The 25,229-nt window shown below is 42.7% G+C and overlaps 1 protein-coding gene across 3 annotated transcripts in view; it reads left to right on the forward strand.

Annotated features, from left to right (window-relative positions):
• Positions 1 to 25,229, forward strand: part of Nr6a1 (nuclear receptor subfamily 6 group A member 1) — a 163,209-nt gene extending 137,980 nt beyond the window's left edge. The window contains exons 5-11 of one of the 3 annotated variants that reach the window (XM_041674742.1): positions 1,886 to 1,941; positions 8,771 to 8,925; positions 11,498 to 11,725; positions 12,955 to 13,209; positions 19,878 to 19,999; positions 21,450 to 21,602; positions 24,063 to 25,229. In XM_041674742.1, coding sequence (XP_041530676.1) covers positions 1,886 to 1,941; positions 8,771 to 8,925; positions 11,498 to 11,725; positions 12,955 to 13,209; positions 19,878 to 19,999; positions 21,450 to 21,602; positions 24,063 to 24,151 — 1,058 coding nt within the window. In that variant the 3' untranslated portion in view covers positions 24,152 to 25,229. The remainder of the gene's footprint in view (positions 1 to 1,885; positions 1,942 to 8,770; positions 8,926 to 11,497; positions 11,726 to 12,954; positions 13,210 to 19,877; positions 20,000 to 21,449; positions 21,603 to 24,062) is intronic. The other 2 variants (XM_041674743.1, XM_041674744.1) reach the window with 2 other exon arrangements.

Below are 25,229 nucleotides of genomic sequence, written 5' to 3' on the forward strand. Positions count from 1 at the left end.
GAGTCGAGGGAGGGAGGGGAGAGAGAGAGAGCATGAAGTTCATTATCAGAATACTCATGAGAAAATTTAGGAGCCCTTATTGACATAATTTTTTTTAATGTTTTCTAATTTTTATTTTCTGTTTTTGATTTTTCCAGACAAGGTTTCTCTGTGTAGCTCTGGCTATTTTGGAACTCACTCTGTAGATCAGGCTGGCCTAGATATCACAGAGATGAACCTGCCTCTGTCTCTGTCTCTGCCTCTGTAGTGCTGGGATTAAAGACATAAACCACCCCCTCCAGCTAGAAGATTGTTTTTCAAAATAACTAACAGGGTAGGAAGCGACAATGTAACACACTAGAGGAAAGTGTCAAGGTCACGAAGACAAAGACTAAAGAGTTGTTACAATTTGGAGTAAACAATAGAAACATGATTTCTTTCTTTTCAGTATTTATTTAACTTTATTTTTATCTGCTTTTGGTATGAAGATGTCAGATTCCCTGGAACTGTTACAGAAAGTTGTCAGCTGTCTGCCTTATGGGTGCTGGGAATTGAATCTTGGTTCTCTGGGAGAGCAGTCAGTGCTCTTAACCACTGAGCCATCTCTCCAGCCCCAAAACATGATTTCTAAGTGCAGTGTTGGGTTCTGGTTTGGCAGCTTACAGGTTTCTTAAGGTATCCCAGGGTATCCAGCACCCTCTGCTGGCCTTACTAGGCACCTGGCACATAGTGCACAGTCATATGCAAGCAAAACACCCATATGCATAGAGATAGATTCTAAAATTTAAACAAACAGTAACAACAAACCTGCAACCTAAGAATCATTTGGGGACTAGATAACTAGATAAATGGCTTGGTGTTTAAGAACATTTGCTGCTCCTGCAGGGGATCTGGATGGCACCCAGGCCCCACACGGTAAATCACAAACATTCATTACTAGTTCCTGGGATCTGACTCCCTCTTCTGACCTGTGGGCACCAGTCACACATGGGTACACACAAGTAGGCAAGATACTCATATATATAAAATAAGAAAATACTAAGTAAGTTCCTTCAGCTTCAATTTCCTGCTTTTGTAATGAGAAACTAGTAGGGTGAACATTGCGATTAATAAAAACCCAACATCAAAAGCCATATGTGCATCTGCCTGGGTAGCAGAGTGCTGTTCCAATCCTTTACATTAAACTTGGGCAAAGAATAAAATATATTTTATTTTAAAATGCAATTATTCGTTCACATACACACTAAAATGTCCCTCAGAAATATCCCTTTCTTGTGGGATATTTGTAACTGTTACTTGTTAAGAATGTTCTATTTTTGTTGGACATCTTGAATGTGTACAATAATGCAGTATACATCCACTACCTTGGGGGCACAAAAGCATCTGCTGCTTATGGCCAATTTACAGCAATAATGTGTACTGTGTGTCCAGAATGGCCTGTGTTTTGATCTTGGCTTCATCATTTACTACATTATACTTTTAGCAAGGTAAGTTTTGTGTGTGTGTGTGTGTGTGTGTGTGTGTGCGCACGCACTTAAGACAGGGTTTCATTATGTGGCTCTGACTGTCCTGGAACTCACTATGTAGTAGACCAGGCTGGCCCCAAATGCACATACATCAGCCTGCCTCTGCCTCCCTAGTGCTGGTACAGATAAGTTTCCTTTTATTTTTTTCTTTTCTTTTTTTTTTTTTTTTTAATTTTCGAGACAGGGTTTCTCTGAAGCTTTGAAGCCTCTCCTGGAACTAGCTCTGTAGACCAGGCTGGCCTCGAACTCACAGAGATCCGCCTGCCTCTGCCTCCTGAGTGCTGGGATTAAAGGCGTGCGCCACCACCGCCCGGCTTGGCTTCCTTTTCATTTTTAAATGACTGTGAGTGTGCTTCTGACTGTCTTATATTTCCTTCTAGCTATCAGAGAGGATGGCATGCCTGGAGGTCGGAATAAGAGCATTGGGCCAGTTCAGGTGAGTTCTTGCACCCACTCTCTTAGTGTGATCTGGAAGCTTAGTGCTCCAAATGTTCCTGTAGCTGTTCACCTTGAGTCTCTCTCCTGCTATTTTGGCTTTCACTTCTGTAAAGCTGTGTATAGAGTCTGAAAGTTTAAAGTCTAAAGCTCTTCTTATGATCCCTTAATCCTTCCTAAGAATTTCACAGGTCATGAACTCAGTTCTGGTTCCAAACCATCCAGAGGAATATTTTTTCCCCTTTGATCAATAACTTAGTTATAGGTAACTTAGCCTGGCAGAAATTAGCAACAGTCATATTCTCTCCCTCCCCCCCCCCCCTTCTGTGTGTGTTTTTATTGTGGGTGTGGAGTTGAAACAGGGTTTCTCTGTGTAACAGCTCTGGCTGCCTCAGAACTTACTTTGTAGACCAGGTTGGCCTCAAACTCAAAGAGATCCACCTGTGAAGCAGAATGCATCAGATGGGGGAATATTAATCAAATAATCCCACACTAGCTCTGAATAGGGTCTTCTAAGGTTTTTCTTTATTAAAGGGGAAACTCAAAGGATCACAATGAGGAAACAGGAACCAGGTGTGGAAGAGGCCGAGCAGTCACTTATTTCCATGCCCACCTGGTCCAGCCTCTCAAAGGCCATTGGCTGAAGGAGGTTCCCCATCACACCTGTCTCTTCCTCCCCAGTGCTGGGATTAAAGGTGTATGCCGCCGCCACCTGGCTGTTGTTCATATAAAATAGTAATAATAGTCTTCCTACTCCACTCCTTTCCATGGGTATTTATTTACCAAGTTCCTACTCTGTTAGTCTATATGAGACAGACAGATACTAAATAGACAGAGTACACTGAGAGAGAAGATGTAGAGGCTGGAGACACTCATGAAAGTGTTCCTTAAGGTACTTTTGAACTTATCCTTGAAGGGGAAGGAAGAAGTAGTTGTGTTGAAAAGGTACACATCATTTATCAAAGCTACACAGAATAGACTGGAATGGCCTAAGGACAGATCCTTTAAAAAAATCACAGGGAGGTAGTTCACTGAAGCTGGAGCACTTGGAACCTGCAGTAGCACGGTAAGAAGTAAGGTAGAGTCCTTGAATTTCTATTAGTTCTCTAAGGAGAGGCCTCAGCTGTCTTTGGCCATGGGCTCATATGTAAAGCCTTTATGGGGCCATCCTACACCTCCTGTTCCTACTAGCAAGCAGAAGGGCCCCTAGAGTCTAGAAAATTGGGTCTATTTTATGACCCACCCATCAAAATAATCCTCAAGCACTTGAGGAACCAGGATCAGTTTTACAAATTTTTGCTGTGTACCAAGAAGCAATCACTTAACAGTTGTAAACAGGGAGAGTGTCATATACAGATTTGCATTTTAGAAAAAAAAATTAATGGAAATGGTTTAAAATGGGTTTGCAGAAGCCTATTCAACGAACGAGATTGATGTAGCCCAGTGGCTTTAATCCCAGCACTCGGGAGGCAGAGTTCATGGCCAACCTGGTCTACCAAGTGAGTTCCAAAGCTACAGAGAAACCCTGTCTTGAAGAAAACAATCAAACAAACAAACAAACAAAAAAGAGTCAGGTAATAGTTTGAAGTAGGACAATGACAGCATAGATCAGAAGGCAGAAAGAGAGCCAAGAGAGAGTTCATAAGCAAATTAAAGGATTTCTCCAATTAAGTATAAACAAATGAAAGATAAGAAATTTGAGTTACGTCCTCTGCGTGGGTACACAGCATGTACTAAATCAATGTGTATATATTTGTGTAAAACTCCTAATTTTACTGTTTTGATTTGTTTAATCAAGCATTTTTATTCATGTTGAAAAATTTTTCTCTTGAAAAATAATTTATTTCAGTCTGGTCTGAAAACAGCATGTGATTGTGTGTGTGTGATATGTGGGGTGTGGGTGCTGTCATCCATATAGACACTTGTGGGATGTCTCTATTTGTTCTCTGCCTTATTTTTTGAGACAAGGTCTTTTACTAAACCTCCTAGACAGGCTGGCCAGAGTCCTCAGTATGCACCTGTCTGCCCGCTCCTCAGCACTGAGATACCAGTATACATCGCTATGCCTGGCTTTTCTGTGGACACTGGGGTCTGTGTTCAGATCTCTCTCTGGCTCAGCAAACACTTTACTCACTGAGCTCTCTCAATCTTTAAGTGTATATCAGTGTCCTCAGCGGTTTTTATCTTTTATAATCGAAAACTCTACCTCTTGAATTCACCGTGTTCCAGATAAACTTCTTCCCTCAAATTTCGTAGGCTGCTTTGAAGGGATGGTGGTTTGTTGGTTGCACAGCCTGTTTTTTTTTTCTAGTTTAGCTCATGTTACTTGGGTTTTTGTGGTGTCTTTTCCATGAAATCATTGCTAAGACCAACCTTGGAAGACTTTTCTTCTCTTTTTCTCCAGGAATTTTACAGTTTCAGACCTTACATTTAATAAATTTTGAGTTGATCTTTGTGTGTAATATAAGAAAAGAGGACTCTTTTTCTCTTTCTTTGCTCCTGCCTGTATGCATGAGACTGCCAAACGTTTGCCTGGCACTGTCAGTTGAAGAGATTGTTCTTTCCCCACTGTGTAGTCTTTTGTTGAAGGTTGTTTGACCATATATTTCTGAATGTAATTGTAGGCTTTTATTTTATTCTGTTGAGCTATATGTCTGTACCAGTGTTTTGATTACTGCAGCACGGTAGTATGCTTTAACACCAGGAAGTGTACAGCTCTGGTTTCTCCATGTAACAGCCTTAGCTAACTCACAGAGATCCACTTGCCCCTGTCTTCCAGGTGCTGGGATTAAAGGTTTGTGCCACCATGCCTGGCTGAGTGTGTAATTTCTTTTAACAATGTTTTGTGCTTGTCACTGTGTAAGTCTTTGATCCTCTTAACTTTATTACATTTTTATGCTATTCTAAGTGGAATTGTTTCCTTAAAATTTTCTTTTCATATGGGAGGTGCGCCCTTAATCCCAACATTTAGGAGGCAGAGGAAGGCCATCTCTGAGTGCCAGGACAGCCTGGTCTACACAGAAAAACCCTGACTCAAAATAACAAACAAAAAAAATTTTTCAGGTTGTTTCCTGATAGCCTATAAACAAAAGAATTGGTTTATGTTGATTGTGTATCAGAAAACACAGATGTTTATATTACAATTCATAGCAGTAGCAAAATCACAGTTATGATGTAGCAACACGAGCAACTGTATTAAGGGGTTGAAGCATTAGAAAGGTTGAGAACTATTGCTATAGTAGCACCTAATGCATTCTTAGTGCCCTGCCAGGGGACGCTCAGGTCCTACTGTTTCCTTTAGAACTGAAGGCACCAGTGGTTAGAAAAGCCATTTCACCTGCTACTGTGTTTGAGGGTTTTTCTTGTTGTTGATGTTGTTGTTGTTTTGGTTTTTTGAGACAGGGTTTCTCTGTGTAGCTCTGTCCATCCTAGAACTCTGTAGACCAGGCTGTCCTCTGGCTCAGAGATCTTTCTACATTTATGTCCTGAGTGCTGGGTTTAAAGACATGTTCTTCCGCCACCCAGTTATGTTTGAGTTTTTATGCTAAGCATATTATTTTGGTTTTTATGGGTAGTGTGTTAGAGCTGTGATCTTTAAGTTCTCAGTTGTGTTTGGCTATTCTTTTTTTCAAGACAGGGTTTCTCTCAGGCTGGCCTTGTAGTCTTCCTTCTCAGTCTCCTTTAGCAAATTCTACCAGCAAGTACCATCACAACTAGCTGTAGAGATGACTCAGTGGTTAAGAGCACTGATTGCTCTTCCAGGGGTCCTGAGTTCAAGTCCCAGCAATCACATGGTGGCTTACAACCATCTATAGTGGGATCTGATGCCTTCTTTTGGCGTGCGGATAGAGCACTCATATACATAAAATTATAAAATGAATAAAAGACAAACTCACAGAAATCCACCCATCTGCCTCTGCTTCCTGAGTGCTGGGATTAAAGGCGTGCACTATCACTACTCATCTGTGTTTAGCTAGTCTTAATAAAAACAAGGAGACAGAGGCAGGCGGATCTCTGTGAGTTCGAGGCTAGCCTGGTCTACAATAGCTAGTTCCAGGACAGGCTCCAAAGCTACAGAGAAACCATGTCTCAAAACAAAAACAAAACAAAACAAACAAACAAAAAAAAACACGATAAACAACAAGGAGAGATGGAGTTTCCATTTATTAAGCATCTATTCTCTGTCTGTTTTATAACTTTATCTTGGGTTAACTCCCAAGTCTGTCTGGCTTTGACCTGTATACTTCTCTGCTCTACCTCTGATGGGATAGCCATGAGCTACAAAGGGGTAATATTGCCTCTGTTTGCAGTCAGAGAAGCTGAAGCACAGAGAGTTCAAGTGACTTGACTCTCCCAGGAGCATCTGGCTAGGAAATAACAAATGAAATTAGAACCCAGGTCAAGCATTTCCAACAAGTTCTGTCCTCTCTGTAGTCAGTGTATCAGTGATTGCTCACTGTCCCATGGTACCCACAGGGGAAAGCAGTCACAACTCCCAGGTAAAGTAAACTGCCTTCATGGGTTGGCTCTTTTCACCCAGCCCAAGTCTTCACACTCTATTCTTGCTGTCAGTACCATCACTCGAGTGACAGCAATTTCAGGGTTCTAAGGACCATTAAGAGAAAAGCTGGAGTTTGTTTCTTTGGTATATATGACTTAATTTTCAAAAACAGTTGCTCTATTTCAATGTATACACCGAATAATTTCAGACCAGCTCCTTTGTTTATCTACTAGTTAAATCCTTCTTGCCTAGTCCCATATTCTCATTAATGTTCAGTTCTTTTTTTTAAAAAAAACTTTATTATGCCAGGCACTGGTAGCACATGTCTTTAATTCCCAGCTCTTGGGAGGCAGAGGCTGGCAAATCTCTGTGAGTTCAAGGCCAGCCTTGTCTACAGAATGAGTTCCAGGACAACCAAAGCTGTTACACAGAAAAATCCTGTCTTGAAGAAAAAAAAAAAGCAAAAACAAACAAAAAACTGTATTATTACTGGGAGGAGTGGAGTGATCAGAAACTAGAGTCAGGATAAATGAGAATAATATATGAATTGTAAAAAATTATTATCATGGGGCTGGAGAGATGGCTCAGTGGTTAAGAGCATTGCCTGCTCTTCCAAAGGTCCTGAGTTCAGTTCCCGGCAACCACATGGTGGCTCACAACCATCTGTAATGAAGTCTGGTGCCCTCTTCTGGCCTGCAGACATACACACAGACAGAATATTGTATACATAATAAATAAATAAATATTTAAAAAATTATTATCATTATTTTATATGTTTGTACATGTGTGCCCTTGTGTGCTCACATGTGTGATATGTGCATGCAGGCACACAAGTACCACAGTTCATTGTTGGAGGTGTTTGTTTTCTCCTTATACCTTTCCATCGCTTCCAGGGGTTGAACTGAGGTCCTCAGGCTGGAATGGCAAACTCGATTCCCTTCTGAGCCATCTCACTGTTCCTGTAGTGTTGCATTCTGAAAGCTTTTGTTTATGACCATGACAGTTCAGGGTTTTCTTAAAGGCCGCTAGAGCAAATACATATGTAGGTCTGAACCAAACAAGCCTGGGAGAAAATGGACTTTGCGGTTTCCATAGAAACATCATATAAAATCCTTAGCACTTACTCTGTCTGCTCTGTGTTGACTAAGTTAGAAACTGTATAGAAGATACAGTTTCCTGTAGAGTACTGGGCTAAGTTCTAGTGTATTTCTGTTTCTTCCTCATACCCCTGTCCACATCTAGGTGCACACAGTATGACTTATGTGAGCTGTAATTTCTTCCAAGTTTTATTTAATAGAGTAATAGACTAGGTGATATTCTTTTTTTTTTTTCTTTCTGTTTTTGTTTGCTTGGTTTGGCTTGGTTTTTGGTTTTTGGAGACAGGTTTTCTCTGTGAAATAATCCTGGCTGGCTGTCCCGGAACTTACTCTGTAGACCACGCTGACCTTGAATTCACAGAGCTATGCCTGCCTCTGTCTCCCAAATGCTGGGATTAAAGGTGTGCACCACCACTGCCCGGAAAAAGAAAATCCACGTGAAAGTACATGTCATTTCTTACCAGGTGAACACCACGTACTTAATACCCACTTATTATACACTTCTTCTAATGATATGTTACTATGAGTGTTCTGTAACAATGACAACCCTGTTTGGTGACACACTCCTATAGATTCAGCTACTTGAAAGACTGAAGCAGGACTTATTGAGCCTAGGAATTTAAGGCTATCCTGAGCACTGTAACAAGACCTGTCTCAAACAAAGCAACCCAAAGATGATGATATTGTAACTCTCAGTGCTTCTTTAATTGTTATTCTTACTAGTCCCCTTTCTAAGTATCTGAATTGATTAATCCTCAAGAATCCAGTGAGGTGTGGATTTTGTTCTATCTACCAAACTAATGAACATACTTCACATGAGATAATTCAGTAACTTTACCAAGTTTGTTCCAGAAGTCTGGATTTGACAAAAGATGGTGTACTTCCTGAATTTATACTATTAACCATGATGCTGCCCTTCTTTTCTCAGAATCCATATAGTTATGAATAGTAAATAATGTTAGATAATTTTACAAAGGAGATAACATTCATTATTGGGTAGAGCAAATAGGGGATTGTCATTGAAGAATGAAGTTTCAGTTAGGAAAGTGAGGACACAAAGACAAGAGTTGAGGAATAGACTTTGTGACTGGAAGATAGGGTAAATGGGCAAGGGAAAAGTCAAAGATTGTGTCCAGATATACTGGGCATAGCCAAGGAACTCCAAAGAGTATGAGAGACAACAGGAGGTATCTACAGTATCAGATGTAACATGTGTCCATTTCTTGTCAAAGATATCAGAAGAAGAGATTGAAAGAATCATGTCTGGACAAGAGTTTGAGGAAGAAGCCAATCACTGGAGCAACCATGGTGACAGCGACCACAGTTCCCCGGGGAACAGGGCTTCAGAGAGCAACCAGCCCTCGCCAGGCTCCACATTGTCATCCAGGTAAACTAAAGGCAAGCCCAATATCATCATCTGCGAACCACCCAGCAAGTCGCCCTCCAAAGAACTTCTGATAGAGTGCTCCTCTGCCAGGCTCTTGGGGACCAGGATGGTACAAGCCCAGGCTTCTTCCAAGACCAAAACAAAATGTCATCAGTCTCTTTCAGACTGATAAGCACAACTTCTGTGCGTGCCTACATAGGCTTCAGTTTGCAGAATAACATTTTAATACACTGTTTACAGAACTGAGTTCACAGGTTTTCTGACTCATGAGAGTCAGTGTTATTGGGGAACTGAAGATTAAAGTCTCAGGGGCTAGAGAGATGGCTCAGCGGTTAAGAAGACTGGCTATTCACCAGAGGTCTTGAGTTCATTTCCCAGCAACCACATGGTGACTCACAACCATCTATAATGAGATCTGGTGCCCTCTTCTGGCCTGCAGGCACACACACAGGCAGAACACTGTATACATAATAAATAAGTAAATCTTTAAAAAAACCTCTTGAGGCAATTGTGCTATCTTAAGTTAGCTAATAGCTGTAAGTATAGCTTTTAGCTATAATGGAGGGCTCCTTGCCCCAGAAGTCTTTCATATAGGATAAGAATTAAAGATATTTTCTTGAAATCTCTGGAGAGATCGCTCAGAGGTTAAGAGCACTGACTGCTCTTTCAGAAGTCCTGAATTCAATTCCCAGCACCCACATGGTGTCTCACAACCATCTGTAATGGAATCTGATGACCTTTTTTGGAGTGCAGGCAAACATGCAGACAGAACACTCATATACATAAATAAATAAATCTTTTTGTTTGTTTTGTTTTCTGAGACAGGACTTCTCTGTATAATAGTCCTGGCTGTCCTGAAACTAGCTCTTGTAGACCAGGCTGGCTTCGAATTGGCAGAGATCTGCCTGCCTCTGACTCCCAAGTGCTGGGATTAAAGGCGTGTGCCACCACTGCCCAGCATAAATAACTCTTTAAAAAATAAATAAATAATAAATGAGAATAAGATGTCACACAGTAGGGCCTGTGGAGACTGCTCAGGCTGTAAAGTGCTTGCTCTGCAGTCATGAGGCCCCAGGTTGGATCCCCAGCACCCACATAAAAACCAGGTGCAGTGAGGACTATATAGACTTTGTTTCCTTCTAGCACTAGGGAGGCTGTGGCCGCTGGGGCTCAGTGGCCAGCTAATTTAACTGAATTTATAAGCTCCAGGTCTTTTCAGATACCCTGTCTCAGAAGTATAAGGTGGAAATCCATTGAGAGAGGTACTTGACATAAATCTTAGGCCTGTACACACACACACCATCATATATGCACGTGATAAAAGAAAGAAATCCTCCTTTTATAAAAGGTCATTCTAGGACAGGCAGGACTACATAGGGAGCCTGTTTCCAAATAGACAAACAAAAATTTAAAAGGCCATATAGTAACTATTTTAAACTTTCTACGTCTGGCCTGGGTCCCAGCACCCCAACTATGCCTTAGTGGCTCAAAAGCTGCACGCACCATATGTATAAAACAGTGAGTGTGGCTTTTTTCCCATAAAAAACTCAATTTACCAAAAATAGGTCTTAGGCTAGGTCTGGCCTATAAACTATAGTTTGCCAAACTCAGTGATAGGAGATACATCTAGGAAAAGCTAAATGATCTTCAATATGGTAAATAATGGGCTGGGGAGATGGTTCACCAGGTAAAGGCACCTGCCGCCAAGCCCGGCCACATGGTGGAAGAGGAGAGCTCCACACGTGCGTCAAGAGAAATATAAATAAACAGATGTAACTTCTTTGTCAGTTGAGAAAAATGATTAGATTTCTCCCAAAGAGAGGAAACAGGGAAGAGCTTGCCTTCCTCTTCATATTCAATTAGAGCTTTTTATTCCATTATTTGTTCCCTTGTTCTTTCTTTTTAGGGATCAGGAACTTAAGGACCTCAGACTATATTTCATGCCAGGTACTAGATTTGGTTTTTGGACTAATTAAGTCCATTTAGCCTACCCTGTGCCTTTGTTTTCCTAACAGTAAAACAACAATATAAACACACATTTTTGTCACAATAGTCTACTGGTATACATTAAAAACTCTTTCAATCTGGGCCTGGTGGTAAAGACCTACTGTTTCAACTATCGAGGAAGTTGAGGCAGGAGGATGACAACTTCAAAACCTGCCTGGGCTACAGAATGAATTTAGGGTTGGCCCTGGCAACTAGCCCTAGAGACAGGATCTCAAGTATAATATTAGAAGGTAGAAGAGCACTAGGATAGAGCACAATGGCCAAGCACCTACCTAGCATGACTGAGGTGCTAGTTGTGACATCAGGACAAAGACTTCAACCAATCCTTATTTATTTATATCTCCTATACTGCTGGTCACTGAGTTTGCCAATGGTGAGCCCCACGCTTCTGTACCCTCACAGAGTCCGTGTCTCATGGCTGGAATCTAATGGGTAGACAGACATGCATGTGATCTTTAATTTTGTCCCATGACTTGATGACCAGAGAACTCCTCGGCTATCTTATTCCTTTGAGCATGTACTCAACCTGCCATGTCTTTTCCTGATGGGAAGTTTTTCTCTCCAGTAGGTCTGTGGAACTAAATGGATTTATGACATTCAGGGATCAGTACATGGGGATGTCAGTGCCTCCACATTATCAATACATACCACACCTTTTTAGCTATTCTGGCCATTCACCACTTCTGCCCCCACAAGCTCGAAGCTTGGACCCTCAGTCCTACAGTCTGATTCACCAGCTGATGTCAGCCGAAGACCTGGAGCCGTTGGGCACACCCATGTTGATTGAAGACGGGTGAGTAAATTCTGCCATGCTGGGCCCTTTAGTCTCAAAATGTTCCTACCATGCACCAGTTATATCCCCCCAGCTTTGTCACTGAAGGCATTGGTCCCTCATGTTTCCTTAAGCATCTTTTCTCAGAGAGTTCAGCTTACTTTTTAGTTCCTATGAAACTGGGATTGAAGAGCCTTCATTTCTTTGTGGGTCTATGTAAACCAAGCCCTGAAATGGTTGGTTTTGTGTCAGAAATAAGCTTTACATCAGGCCTAAGGTTTTTAAATCATTCAAACCCTAATCGGTTGTGACCTGTCTATATACCTAGCCAACATGCACATTAGTAACCACTGGCATGTGACTGGCACCCTTTGGTACAGACCTGAATGGTGGAAGAGATACCTCAGTCTGCATTTGGCTCTATTTGGGTGCTGCATAGTTCATCATCTGGGCCACCCATTCTTGCACCCATTACTTTTTAGGTAGAGAACATGGGTTGCTAGAGTCCTTAGGCCTCCCAAAAGGTATCCTAAGATCCTCAGCTGGGCTCCAGTTTCAGAAGAGTAGACTTAAATACATGAAGGAAGGATCCCCCAGAGCTTTTATATGTAAGGAATGAGGAAGAGGATGACAAGGGGACCCAGGACCTTGAGAGGAATAAAGCTGAGTGAGACTCAAAGGCCCCTGTGGGCTAGAGCTGAGAAATAGCTTTTTAGTAAGGCTGAGCAGCTCTGGTTCCTGAACTGTCACCACCAGGGGGCACAGTGAGGACAGGAAAGGTTTTCTGTATGCCTGTTCTCTGCAGCAGTCTGGCCCTTGGATTTGTTTGGCTTTGTGTTTTGTTTCTGTTTTCTTGTATGTGTGCTTGTTGTTCCTCATACTAGGTATGCTCCAGACCCACCACATTAGTATTTTTATTACCAAAACTAGAGCAGGAATGAGTAAGAATTTCTTCTAGGGCATGAAACATTAGAGAACACCAGCATTAAGAGTGATAGCCCTCATAATTCCACAAGTTTCTAAACCTCCTTTTCTCTCAGCAGCCTCTTCTCAGAAAATCATATCACTGCCCCCCACTCCCATCCCAGCTTTTTGCAGACTCCAGCCCTACCCCTTTATAAGAAGTTGAGTGAAACTGGAAATCGGTGGTCAAGGGCAAGGGCCCTACTGCCAAGGACATACTGTGCCTTCGAGGAATACCCTCCCTCCTTTGCTCCTACCCTCACTCTCTGTCCTGTCCCTACCTCCAGATATGCTGTGACACAAGCAGAGCTGTTTGCTCTGCTTTGCCGCCTGGCCGACGAGTTGCTCTTTAGACAAATTGCCTGGATCAAGAAGCTGCCTTTCTTCTGCGAGCTCTCAATCAAGGATTACACGTGCCTCTTGAGCTCTACATGGCAGGAATTGATCCTGCTCTCTTCCCTCACAGTTTATAGCAAGCAGATCTTTGGGGAGCTGGCTGATGTCACTGCCAAGTACTCGCCGTCTGATGAAGAGCTACACAGGTGAGAGCTGCTGACTGAGGAGGACATCCTGAGCAACCAAGCCATCATCCTCCCTGTGAGGCAAGGCTACATAGTCTCCAAAGGGGAACATTAAATCCCATGGACCTGGATTTTAATACTGTCCTGTCATTGTCCAAATCACAGGTTCTGTGTATAGAGTAGGTATCTCTCCAACAAGGCAGGGGTGACGAATAAGTGTCACACAGTCAGATTGGCAGAATGCTAAGCTGTTGCTTTAATGTTATGTCTGCATTAGTGGGATGATATACCTGAGAAAAACAAAAATCTTAACTCGACCCCCAAGGGAAGGGACTCTAGACTTGTGAGTCAGCTTGGTATCATTTGTAGGCAACTTTATATTGATTCTTTCTTACAACTTATAGTACATAAGCGCCATTGTGTGCTTGTTTATAGATAGAAAGTTGAAGTTCAGAGAACCTGACCCTTAAAGGTTTTAGATTTTAATCTAGAGCCTGGTCTTGAGCTTGTCCCATAGCTTCCCGTCCCCATCCCCTGCCCTCTGCCTGACTGCTTAGGCTCTTATGTGGTACCTGAGGTGGGATGAGATGTTAAGAGCACAGGACTGACCCAAACAGGTCTCCTGGCTGTTCTTTGCCATAGGTTTTCCTTCTGACTAACCAGCGTCTTCTGACCTCCTCTAGAACAGCCTTTTTCCTCCCTGCTGCTTCTATAACCTGTCCATGAACTATTTTAGTCACATTCTTTGAAGACCTAGGGAAAAAATAAGGGAAAACTCTTCATTTCTAACTTCCAAATTAAAACAACAAGTATCAGCCAGGTGTTGGTGGCACACGCCTTTAATCCCAGCACTCAACAGGCAGAGGCAGGCGGATCTCTATGAGTTCGAGGCCATTCTGGTCTACAAGAGCTAGTTCCAGGACAGGCTCCAACGCTACAGAGAAACCCTGTCTCAAAAAAACAAAAACAAGTATCTGTTTCAATAACTTTTCTGGATTATTAATTTATTCATGTGAAATAATTTATGTAGCTTAACTCACAGTTAAACATTTCAGTAAATCACCTTTTTTTGGACAGTTTAAATAATATAAGTCATACAACTTAAAGGTACCCAGAACAAGAATAAATGAGATGTGGAGGAGATAGGGTACCAACTCCCATAATTTTCTTTTCAGGACTAGGGTGCATCCTGTGCCTTACATAAAACAAAGCAACACTTAAGCAGGGAGCAAAGCTTTAAGACCTTCAGGAGTTTGTGCACAGCTGAGTGGGAATCTGGGAACTGGCTCTCTTTTGCTTTTCTAGTGTTTCCTTGCTTACTGGCTTCAGGGTGCACCTACCTGACATTTTTATCCTATAAACAGACCCATCTAATTTTACAGATGACCTGATCCCTTGTCTAGAGCCTCTAATTCATTGTTTCCATCTGATTTCTGTCTCCAGATCATAACTCTGGATTGAAGGGCTGTGTGGACAGCAGTAAACTTGCTGTAATGTTGTTGGTTTATATATCTGATCTCAGGGAGACCTGTCTCCCTTTTTTTCTGGGAACTACTGGCTCTTCTCTGAGTCCGTCTTCTCTGGGATGGACTCCCTGTAGCAGCAGTGAAATCAGCCTCTAGGTTTTCCAGGCACTGCATGTGTTAGGAGTTGTTGGAGGCCATGATTCTAGGAACACAAACCATGTCATTCCTTTTCCCTTCTCTCCCTCCTTTCCTTTCTGGTTCCAGAGATTTAAACCCAAGGCCTTACACGTGCTATATAAGTACTCTACCACTGAGATAGAATCCCTATCTATGTTTCATTTAATTTGAGATAAGATCTCACTAAGTTTCCCAGGCAGGCCTCAAATTTAGAATGTTCCTGCTTTGGTCTTCTGAGTAGCTTCAATAATACCTATGTACTACCACACCCAACTTAGACATGGTTTCTGACTCTGAGAGTCCCAGTTCTCATTTTATATTAACAAATATAATCTACAATGCGAGGTCATATTGAAGGATATTGAGGAGGATATAAGGACTATTCAAACCCAGACTAAGGAAAGAGGGCTGTACTTACATACTTGGCTTACCACAAGAACAGACATTTGAGCTGCATTTTGAAGAGAGAATATTCCAAATACAGTATAGAGAGCAAGATGAAGACAGGCCAGGCCAGCCTGGTCTACAGAGCAAGTTTCAGTGCTACACAGAGAGACCCTAGAAGAGTTGGACATGGTGGCACACACTTTTAGTCCCAGAACTGGGCAGAGGCAGGAGAATCCCTGAGTTCAAGGCTAGCCTACTCTGCAAATCAAGTTCCAAGACAGCCTGGGATATGGTGAGACTCTGCCTAAAAACAAAACCAAACAAACAAACCAGAGAGAGAACTTTGGATTTGATTGTGTTAGCAGCATTGCACCACAGGAATTACTTGGGTGGTTTACATTTGAGAAAGCATTCTGTGGCTGTTAAGACTAGAGCATGGTTGAGCAAGAGGCTACTCTGTGTCCATGGAAAGGCAGAGAATGCCTGAAGGACAGAACAGTGATATGGAAAGAGAGGACAACGCCAAGCTAGCAGTGTCAAAGACAAGGCGTCAGCAGGATGTCTGTAAGTAAGGAAAGCTGTGAGTAGTTGCTAGGCAAGTGGGCACAAGTTATCTTAGCCAGGACGAAGCATCAAGGAAGAACATGATGGGGGACATAAGACACTCTGTGTTTGACTTGGGTGCCTGTGAAGTCATAAGATCTGGAAGTTGAGCCTCTGGAGTCAGGTTAATCACTGCCAAGCGTCCCCAGGGTGTATCGTCTAATTGGCCATAGCTCTTTCTTCCTTTGCTGCACTACTCCTACTCCCTTAGGCAGTCTTTGCTTCTTCACAGCTCCTGAGTGTGAGTGCCTGCTGTCAGGAAAAGGCTTCCCAGATGATGCACGACCAGCTCCTTTTCTCTTCTTAACTGAATCAAGTTTATGGTGCCTACTCCTCATCAGACTGTTATCAGACACAGAGGTGGACAATTGTGATTTAAAGCAGATTGTAGCACCAGCCGGGGACTGCTCCCAGCCCTAATCAACACCCTTTCACTCCCTGGAGAAAATGCTTAGAGTTAGATGGGCTTTAATGGGCACTTTTGACTAGTTCTCAAGCTCAGGAAACAGTCTTTTCTCTCCTTATTACAGGAGAATGACAATGATAGTGATACTGTGAATGTGTAATGATCAATGGAATTTGTTGCACCAGTTTATTACTTACATTGCTGTTGAGTCCTTGCTGCCATCCTATGAGACTTAGATATAAGGACCTTGAATTTCAGAGTGAAGAAAATGCAGGGCTACAAAGGTAGAAAAAGTCAGAGCTCTCTGCCATTACCTTATCCCAGATTCTTAGAAGGAAGGACTTTGTAGAACGCATCCTGGAGCTGTAATCTGGCTTGTATGTGGATGTGAAGGTGGCTGCTGCTGACTGCTGCCGAGGAGGGTACATTGAGATGAATGGGAAAGAGAGCCGTTCCTCTCTGCCCCTTGTTGGCATATAACTTACATAGTGTCAGTTTCAATTGCTGACTGAATGGTCCAGTGGTTTGGGGGATCCTGGCAGGAATGTTTTCTTTGTCCTAGAATGTTTGTGTGATAGGAACCTAAGAGAAGAATGGGTGTGTTTGTTCAACTTTATGGCTTTGAGTGCTGATAATTTGTAGACAGGGAATACAGGGGCGTCAGAACTGTGGAGTGGGCAGATGTGGAGGAGGAACGGCTGGAGGAGAAAGCAGGCCTGTGGAACAGAGGCTGCTGAGCTGGCAGCGCCAAATCTGTTCCTGGCTGTCTTGGCCTAGAGGACACAAAGGAGCTCTGAAGTGCTTGGGCCTGTACATATGCCCAAGCCCTGCTCTTTCTCTTGGGGACAGCACACCCCTTCTTCAAATACCTTACAAGAAGCAGCCATCATAGTTCCTTGGCAGTGGTCCCCACTCAGTCTCCACAACTTGGCTGCAAAGCTTTCCTCCACACCCGCATCCCACCCTTTGATAAACAGAGCTATTCTCTGTTCCACAGGCCTGCTTTCTCCTCCAGCCGTTCCTCCTCCACATCTGCCCACTCCACAGTTCTGACGCCCCTGTATTCCCTGTCTACAAATTATCAGCACTCAAAGCCATAAAGTTGAACAAGAGTCTGGATGATAGCCACACACCTGCAGGTCCTGCCGTGCCATAGTGAGGTCTGGGGCTGATTAAGAGACAGAGCATTATTTGTACTTCCTGCACTGCTCGACCACCAGACAGATGTCAGCTCTGTCCGTCTTCTCCCCCGTTCCCCCCCCCGTCCCCCGTCCCCGTCCCCTGCCCCGTCTTATTTATTATGTCCCACCTCAGCATATCACAACTCCTCCATGCAGATACTACAGGGAACCACCATTGAGGCCCTTTCTCTCTCAAGAACTTAAGTAGCCAGCAAGTACTTTTATGAGGAGTGGTCTCCACCCCTAGCCATGCTGCTTCCTTGAAGGCACATCATGCTAGTTATGCAGAAATACCCATCACCTCCTAGGGTCAAGTCCCAGGATGAGTTGCTGGGGGAACATAAAGCTCTTAAGGTTTCACAGGATAGCATGTGGCAGCCTTTTTCAGGTAGCACTTAAGAATTTGACAGGATTGGGGAAGATTTTCTTACTATGTAACTTTGAGAGAGTCACCTCTTTCTACACCCTTATCATAATACAGAAATATGGTTCATCTCACAAGTTGTCAGGAAAGTAAGAATTCCTGTGAAAGGGCCTTTATGTCAGGAGCACAGCTGGTGACCACTCTGAGCCTTGCCACACATGAGCAAAGGAGATTCTGATTAATATACTTTTATAGGAGGATATGGATATATAGACATACATATATATATTATATATAATATGTATATATATATATTATATATACACACACAGTCAGAGCTCTGAATTTGTGACCAGTCTGTTTCATGTAGTGAGTTCTAGGCCAGCCAGGGATATATGGTGAGACTTTGTATAATCTGCTGGCCACCTGGTCTCTCTCTCTCTCTCCCTCTCCCTCTCTCCTTCCCTCCCCCCACCCCGCCATCTGCCCTTCTTCTGTTTGCTTCTGCCTCTCTCTTTTCTCCCCCTTCCCCCCCTTCCTCTTCTCTTTCCCCTCCATAACCCACTAAATAGACTCTATACCCAAACTCTCTCTGCATACATAGTGTTTCTATCTGTTTGTCTCCCACCCAGGCCTCCGGTGACCTGCCGCTGCTCCTCATGTGACTGGTCCACCACCACCTCTTTATAGATGATAATACTTTGTCGAAAGAAAGAAACAAACAAACTAACTAACTCTGATAAACTTTGATGTGTGTCCTGCAGTGTTGAATACTTGGATGCAACTTAATTCTTCATGTAAAAGTAATAAGCATATTCATCTCATTAGTCTGCAAATTTGGTTTTATCTTTAGTAAATGATAAAATTACATGCCAAAAGGCTGTCTTAAAATAAATTTACTGGGACTGGCTTAGTAGGTAAATCCTTGCTATGTAAGTAGGAGGACCCCTAAGTTTAGGTACTTGTACTCATATAAAAATCTGGAAATGTTTATAACCATAGCACTGAATAAAAGCAGAGGTAGACAGATCCCAGAACTTGCTGGCCAGCCAGTTTAGCCAAGTAGTGAGGTTCAAATCCAACTAGAGACTGTTATCCCCAAATATAAAGTGGAGAACAATAGTAAAAGACACCCAGTGTCAACCTCTACCCTTACACACATACATGAACATGTACACACACATATACACCAACATATAAATGAATAAGATGAATTTCACTATGGTTTACTATTAATGTTGGATTTGTATACCTATTTTATTACCCATATCCCTGGGGTCATGTAAGAATTCATCAGGTGGAAAGGAGTTACATGTAAATAGCTGGAGAAACCTGTCTGGTCTGTTCTGCATAAGCAGACCAACAGAGACTGGAAGAGCTTTGGGAAGCTAGCCCAGGGTCCAGGTTCTCATCGCACCAATAGCTGGCTGTGTGTTGGTGGGCCAGTCCATTCTCCATGTTGAACTTGAGTTTCTTCTCTTGTGTTGATGTAGTGATTGTTTCCCGTCGCTCATAGGGTTAAGAATGGATAGAAGGTGCTCAGCACAAGGCTCCTGTGGTGGAAAAACTCAGCAAGTGTTTCTTCCCCAGGACTGAGTCAGGGACGCCAGTAAGATTGTTGTATTGTATATTGTCTTAGCCTTGCTAGAAATAGTGAACCTAAATGAACAGAACTAGAAGTGTTTTCCACACCGCGACTGCGGCTCTCATAAAGTCGCCATGGCAGCTGTCATTGATACAGACAAAAGCTCTATCTTAATATTGTCACATTCTTCTCAGTTTCTATCCCAAATTTCCTTTAGCATAAGCAGGTAAACATCTTGCAGAGGGAGATCTCAAAGCTTACAGGGATTAAATAACCCTCCTAAATTCTCAGAGCTTTGTGTGGTACAGTTGGATTTGAACCTGGTTTTACTTGACTCTGCCCAACCCTGGAAACAGCATCTTGCAGAATCTACACTGGCTGCCAAACAGAGCATGGATTTTCCTGTGGGTGACATTTCCCCCAAGTGGCGTTTCTTTCCTATCATAGATAACCTCTGTGTCCCTTTACTGGCCTTTGCTCGTATTGGCACCCCAGATAAAAGCCTTTATCTGTTGTCTAGATTTAGTGATGAAGGGATGGAGGTGATTGAACGGCTTATCTACCTATATCACAAGTTCCATCAGCTGAAGGTCAGCAATGAGGAGTATGCATGCATGAAAGCAATTAACTTCCTGAATCAAGGTGAGTAGGTGGTGGGTGAAGACAGGAGTTTGTTTTATGTGTCACACATGTACAATTCCCCATTGCCCCACCCCCACCTCCCACCTCCAGGACTGTCACAGAATCTGTTACTCCGCATGATCATCAGTCTTGGAAGGCCCTGTGCTCCCCCTAGTCATCACCCTACTTGATCCTCTGCAGTGTAAGGAAAGCTTTGGATTTTTCTCTTGAAATCTAAATGCCACAATCTCTATAACTCACAGAGGAAGGAAGAGGATTCGCTTTGCTTAGTCAGTTTTAATGCATTTAAACACAGACACCAAGGACAGAACATGCGTCATTTAAAATATGTACCAAGTTTACCAGCAGCTGAAAAAGAGCGGAGTGACTGATGAAACTGCTGGCGATAAAGCGGTGGTTGACATGCTGGCAGCTGCTCCAGGAAGAGTGCTGGTGCACATGACTCCTCCTCTGTTAGAAGAGTCTAGTCAGGTTGGGCACATCGCCAACAAGTAACGCGTGGTAGTTGCTGGTAATCAATATATATATATATATAGGAAAATTGGTGTGTTCTTGTTTTTTGTTTTGTTTTTATCAAAAGTAGTATATGAATGTCCCATTCCCAGAGTGGGCCTGTGTGGTTTTGTTCCCTGTGACTTTGAAAAGTGCTGTCTTACTATCTTCAGTTTTCCAATCCAGAGACTCTTGATCATGCCTGCCTTGTTATCACTGCTCCCCACTCTGCCCTCTAGTAACTGGCAGGCTCCTACTCCTGTCTGTATATCATCATGCATTTATCAGGTGACCTACATGCCTTCTCTAGCCAAGCCCTGTACCATATATTAAAGATATTAGCAGGGGTTAGGAAGGAGGAGAAAAAAAACAAACCAGGTCCCTGAAGAGTATACACTCCAATAGAACTCAACACATGAATTGTACTGCATGTGGGGAAGATAAGTAGCAACTTCTTAGAGGAGGAGAACTGTGCAGACCTCAAAGACTGGGTAGGATTTACATACAGTATGCTTTACTCATCTTCTGTACTTTAAATAGAGACATGCATACTTACAATCAAGATAGAATGGTAAGAACACAGGGACGCTGGAGATGGTATCACCAATGTTTCTGATAACCTCCAGTTCAAAGTATTGTTGGGTAAAGAGCTAGCCCCTTGTTCCATGTTCTCTCGTGCCTGGTTGTGCCACCATACCCTGTATTAAGACCTCGATGTAATGTGGAGATAACCAGCTCAGCACTTAGGGCTCAGACAAAGGACAGCTCTTTGTGGGTCCCTTTTTGTATTTATTTTTATCTTATTTACTGAGTCTGGATTTTACTTTCTCCACATTAGAAGGAGAAAAAGATCTTTTTTATGACTGTGTTTAATAATGTCTCATTTAAAAAAAAATCTGGTGTTTACCATCCTGTTTGTTCCCTGTGTGATTTTTATTTCGTTTTGTTTTGTTTGCAGATATCAGGGGTCTGACCAGTGCCTCACAACTGGAACAACTGAATAAGCGGTATTGGTACATTTGTCAGGATTTCACTGAATATAAATACACACATCAACCAAATCGCTTTCCTGATCTTATGATGTGCTTGCCAGAGATCCGGTACATTGCAGGTAATATTCTGGGTCCAGGATCCTCCGTGCTTCTCCAAGCTTGCGACAGGCTGAGATGACAAGGCTCATAGATGCCCATTACCAGAAAAATTGTGTTTGAATAGAAAGTTAGTGTTTCCTCTTAAAAAAGAGAAGCTTCCATTTCCCAAGCACCTATGGTGTACAGCTATTCTGTGGATGAGGAAAGCAAGCTCAGTATCTCCACTTCATGTCCTGAACTGTATACTTTTAGATAATGAATTTTATATGCAAGTTATATATCAATTTTAAAAACTTTGTTTTGCCAGGCGGTGGTAGCACACGCCTTTAATCCCAGGAACTCGGGAAGCAGAGGCAGGAGATCTTCTCTGTGAGTTTGAGGCCAGCCTGGTGTACAGAGCTAGTTCCAGAACAGCTAGGGCTGTTACAAAAAGAAACCCTGTCTTGAACAAAACAACAACAGAAACTCTGTCTTGTAGAATTGTACCATATAAGTTGGCACCATAGAGCTGTGTTTACAAAGGAAATTTGTATGTGGCTTCAGCCCTCTGCTAAGCTCTTGACAATTAGTAGGTCTGTTCCAGTGCATAACCTTGGCTCTTTGTTGTTGCTTTACTTCATATATGAGGATTCTTCTTTTCTATGTCTAGCACTCAGTGGGATGATGTTTAGACTTGGATTGTTTCTGTAAAATTCAGTAATACTTTTTTTTTTAATTTTTTTAAAGTTTTACACACACACACACACACACACACACACACAGAGGGTTTCTCTGTGTAGTCCTGACTGCCCTGGAACTCAGTTTGTAGACCAGGCTGACCTTGAACTCACTGAGATCTGCCTGCCTCTGCCTCCCAAGCGCTGACATTAAAGGCACACACCACCACTGCCAAGTTTAAAGATTTATTTCTTTATTATGTATACAACGTTCTGCCAGAAGAGGACACCAGATCTCATTTTGGATGACAACCACCATGTAGTTGCTGGGAATTGAACTCAGGGTTTCTGGAAGAGTAGCCGGTGCTCTTAACTGCTGATCCATCTCTCCATCCCCCAAGTAATGCAATTTTTGAAGGAAAATCAGACTTTGTTTTCTGCTGCCAGCCCTAAATAACAACACGGAGACTTATTATTAATTATAAAAGCTCAGCTTTAACTTAGGCTTGTCCCACTAGCTCTTATAATTTACATTAACCCATTTATATTAATCTATGTTTTGCCTCATGGCTTTTTACCTTTCCTTCATTGTGTATGTCCGCCTCTCTCCAGTTGGCATCTCCTTTGCATCTTGATTATCTTCTACTTCCTCTCTCTCTGCCTGGAAGTCCCTCCCATACCTCCTGCCTAGCTATTGACTGTTCAGCTTTTTATTGAACCAATCGCAGCACTATATCTTCATGTAGTGTACAGATATCCCACACCAAACATGTCAGTCTGACAGAATTTTTTTCTCTATTTCTTGAGCCATAGAGCAGTCTGGCAGATAGAAACTGGACCTGGCCGTGTTTCCAATCACCTGGAAAGCTTTTGAAAACAGCTTTTTGTTGTTGTTGTGTTTTCGTTGTTTGTTTGTTTGTTTGGCTGGTTGGTTGGTTGGTTGGTTTGGTTAGTTTAGTAGGGTTTGTTGTTGTTTGATTTTTGTTTTTGTTTTTCATCTCCAGACATTCTGGAGTATTCAGATATTCATCAGTATGGGGTGAAGCCCAAGTATCAGTATTTTCTCAATGCCCTCCAGATCATTCTGAGTTACTGACAGGGAGAACTACAGCCTTAGATATTTTGCTTTCACTGTTTGTATGCTTAATGCTCTGAGAAATCATCAGTGAAAAAAATCTGTCTAACTCTTTTATCTCCAGGCATTTCAAATTTATTTGCCCCTATAACTTCCCCCTACTTCCCTAGTACTTGCATTAATCAGTTATTGTGTTTTGGAGAACAGTGTTTGTTTGTTTTTTGTTTTGTTTTGTTTTGTTTTTTTGGTTTTTCGAGACAGGGTTTCTCTGTAGCTTTGGTGCCCATCCTGGAACTAGCTCTTGTAGACCAGGCTGGCCTCAAACTCCCAGAGATCCACCTCCCGAGTGCTGGGATTAAAGGCGTGCGCCACCACCGCCCGACTGAAGAACAGTGTTTTATAGAATGTTAGCGAGTTTGCAGGAAGCAAGTTCCCTATAGTACAAAGAGCTCGGTAGGACTCCCTGTCCATTTCAGAGCCTTGGCTGTAAAAGGGGGTAAAAGGCAATCACAGAAACATTGAGTCTAAATGAGACAATGCTTTGAACTAACTGGCATAGAACAAGTGTAGCATATGGAAGAGTGAGCCTAGATACCCTGACATTATCTTACCCTTATGACCTTGCCGGTACTCCTGATACTTGTCCTACCTTTGTCCTGCACCGAGATTAAGCAGCCTGAGAAGAGAAAAACTGGCTTTCCTTCCCTAGCTGGTAGCCGCTGCTAACGCCTTTTTTCCCTTTTATCCAGGAAAGATGGTGAATGTGCCCCTGGAACAGCTGCCCCTCCTCTTTAAGGTGGTGCTGCATTCCTGCAAGACAAGTGCAGTGAAGGAGTGACCTGTTCCCAGCACTGCCTCGGGTGCCAGCAGTGCCTTGGGTGGGCAGGACAGGCTCCAGAGGAAAGAGCCAGAGAGACCAAGATGGAGACTGTGGAGCAGCTGCCTCCATCACAAGAATTTGTTTGTTTGTCTGTTTTTAACCTCATTTTTCTATATATTTATTTCACGACAGAGTTGAATGTATGGCCTTCAACATGATGCACATGCTTTTGTGTGAATGCAGCAGATGCATTTCCTTGCAGTTTACAGAATGTGAAGATGTTTAGTGTTACCGTGTTGTCATTGTTTAGAGATAGTTCTTTTGTATTTTGAGGGAGAGGGTGGATGGAGTAGACGACTATTCCCATAATGTTGACAAAGACAACTACCTCAATGGAAACAGGGATATGACCATCCCTACCTTTCCACAGTTTCTCAGCAGACGTATGCTTGTCTGTTCGAGAACTGGCTGCCTTTTTATAGCCCCAGAGAAATATGCCAAAAGAGCAAAATAGTACAGGGAGACTTACTAGAGAGGTGGGCAGGACGTTTGAGAAGCAGGTTTTATTTTAACCCTCAATGTTTGATGAGGATTAACCATCACCTCATCCCACAAGCCCAAAGGGCAGAAACTTGTGCTCCTCCCCTCTGCTGCACCCTCCCACCCCACACACTGTTGTCTTTTGAATGCTGCTGTCAGGTTTTCGTCCAGGCAGAGTCCTGACTATAAATCAGTCTGTGGGACTTGCCTCCCAGCTGCCCAGTCTCCTGACCCAGGTCTACCAAGGCCTTCCTTCTTTAGACTCTACCCCTGTCCTTTAGACAGGTAACAGAAAGATGCCCTGTTCTCTCATCTCTCATTTGTTCTCCTTTAACTTGTTTCCCTCAAAGGGTAGAGGGACGAAGGCCAGGCTGCTGGAAGAATAGACTCCTTTGGAAGCCCCTGTTCTCACCCTACCTTATCCTTAGAACCAAATCTAAAACTTGTTTAGTTTTTGTATTTTGGTGGTGGTGGTGGTGGTTTGGTTTGGTTTTGGGTTTTGTTGTTGTTGTTGTTGTTTTTGTTTTTGAGAAAGGGTTTCTCTGTGTAGCCTTGG

Source organism: Microtus oregoni, unplaced genomic scaffold (genome assembly GCF_018167655.1).
Source record: "Microtus oregoni isolate MIOR12 unplaced genomic scaffold, Mior012 000025F_ref0000491, whole genome shotgun sequence".
Taxonomy (NCBI): Eukaryota; Metazoa; Chordata; class Mammalia; order Rodentia; family Cricetidae; genus Microtus; species Microtus oregoni.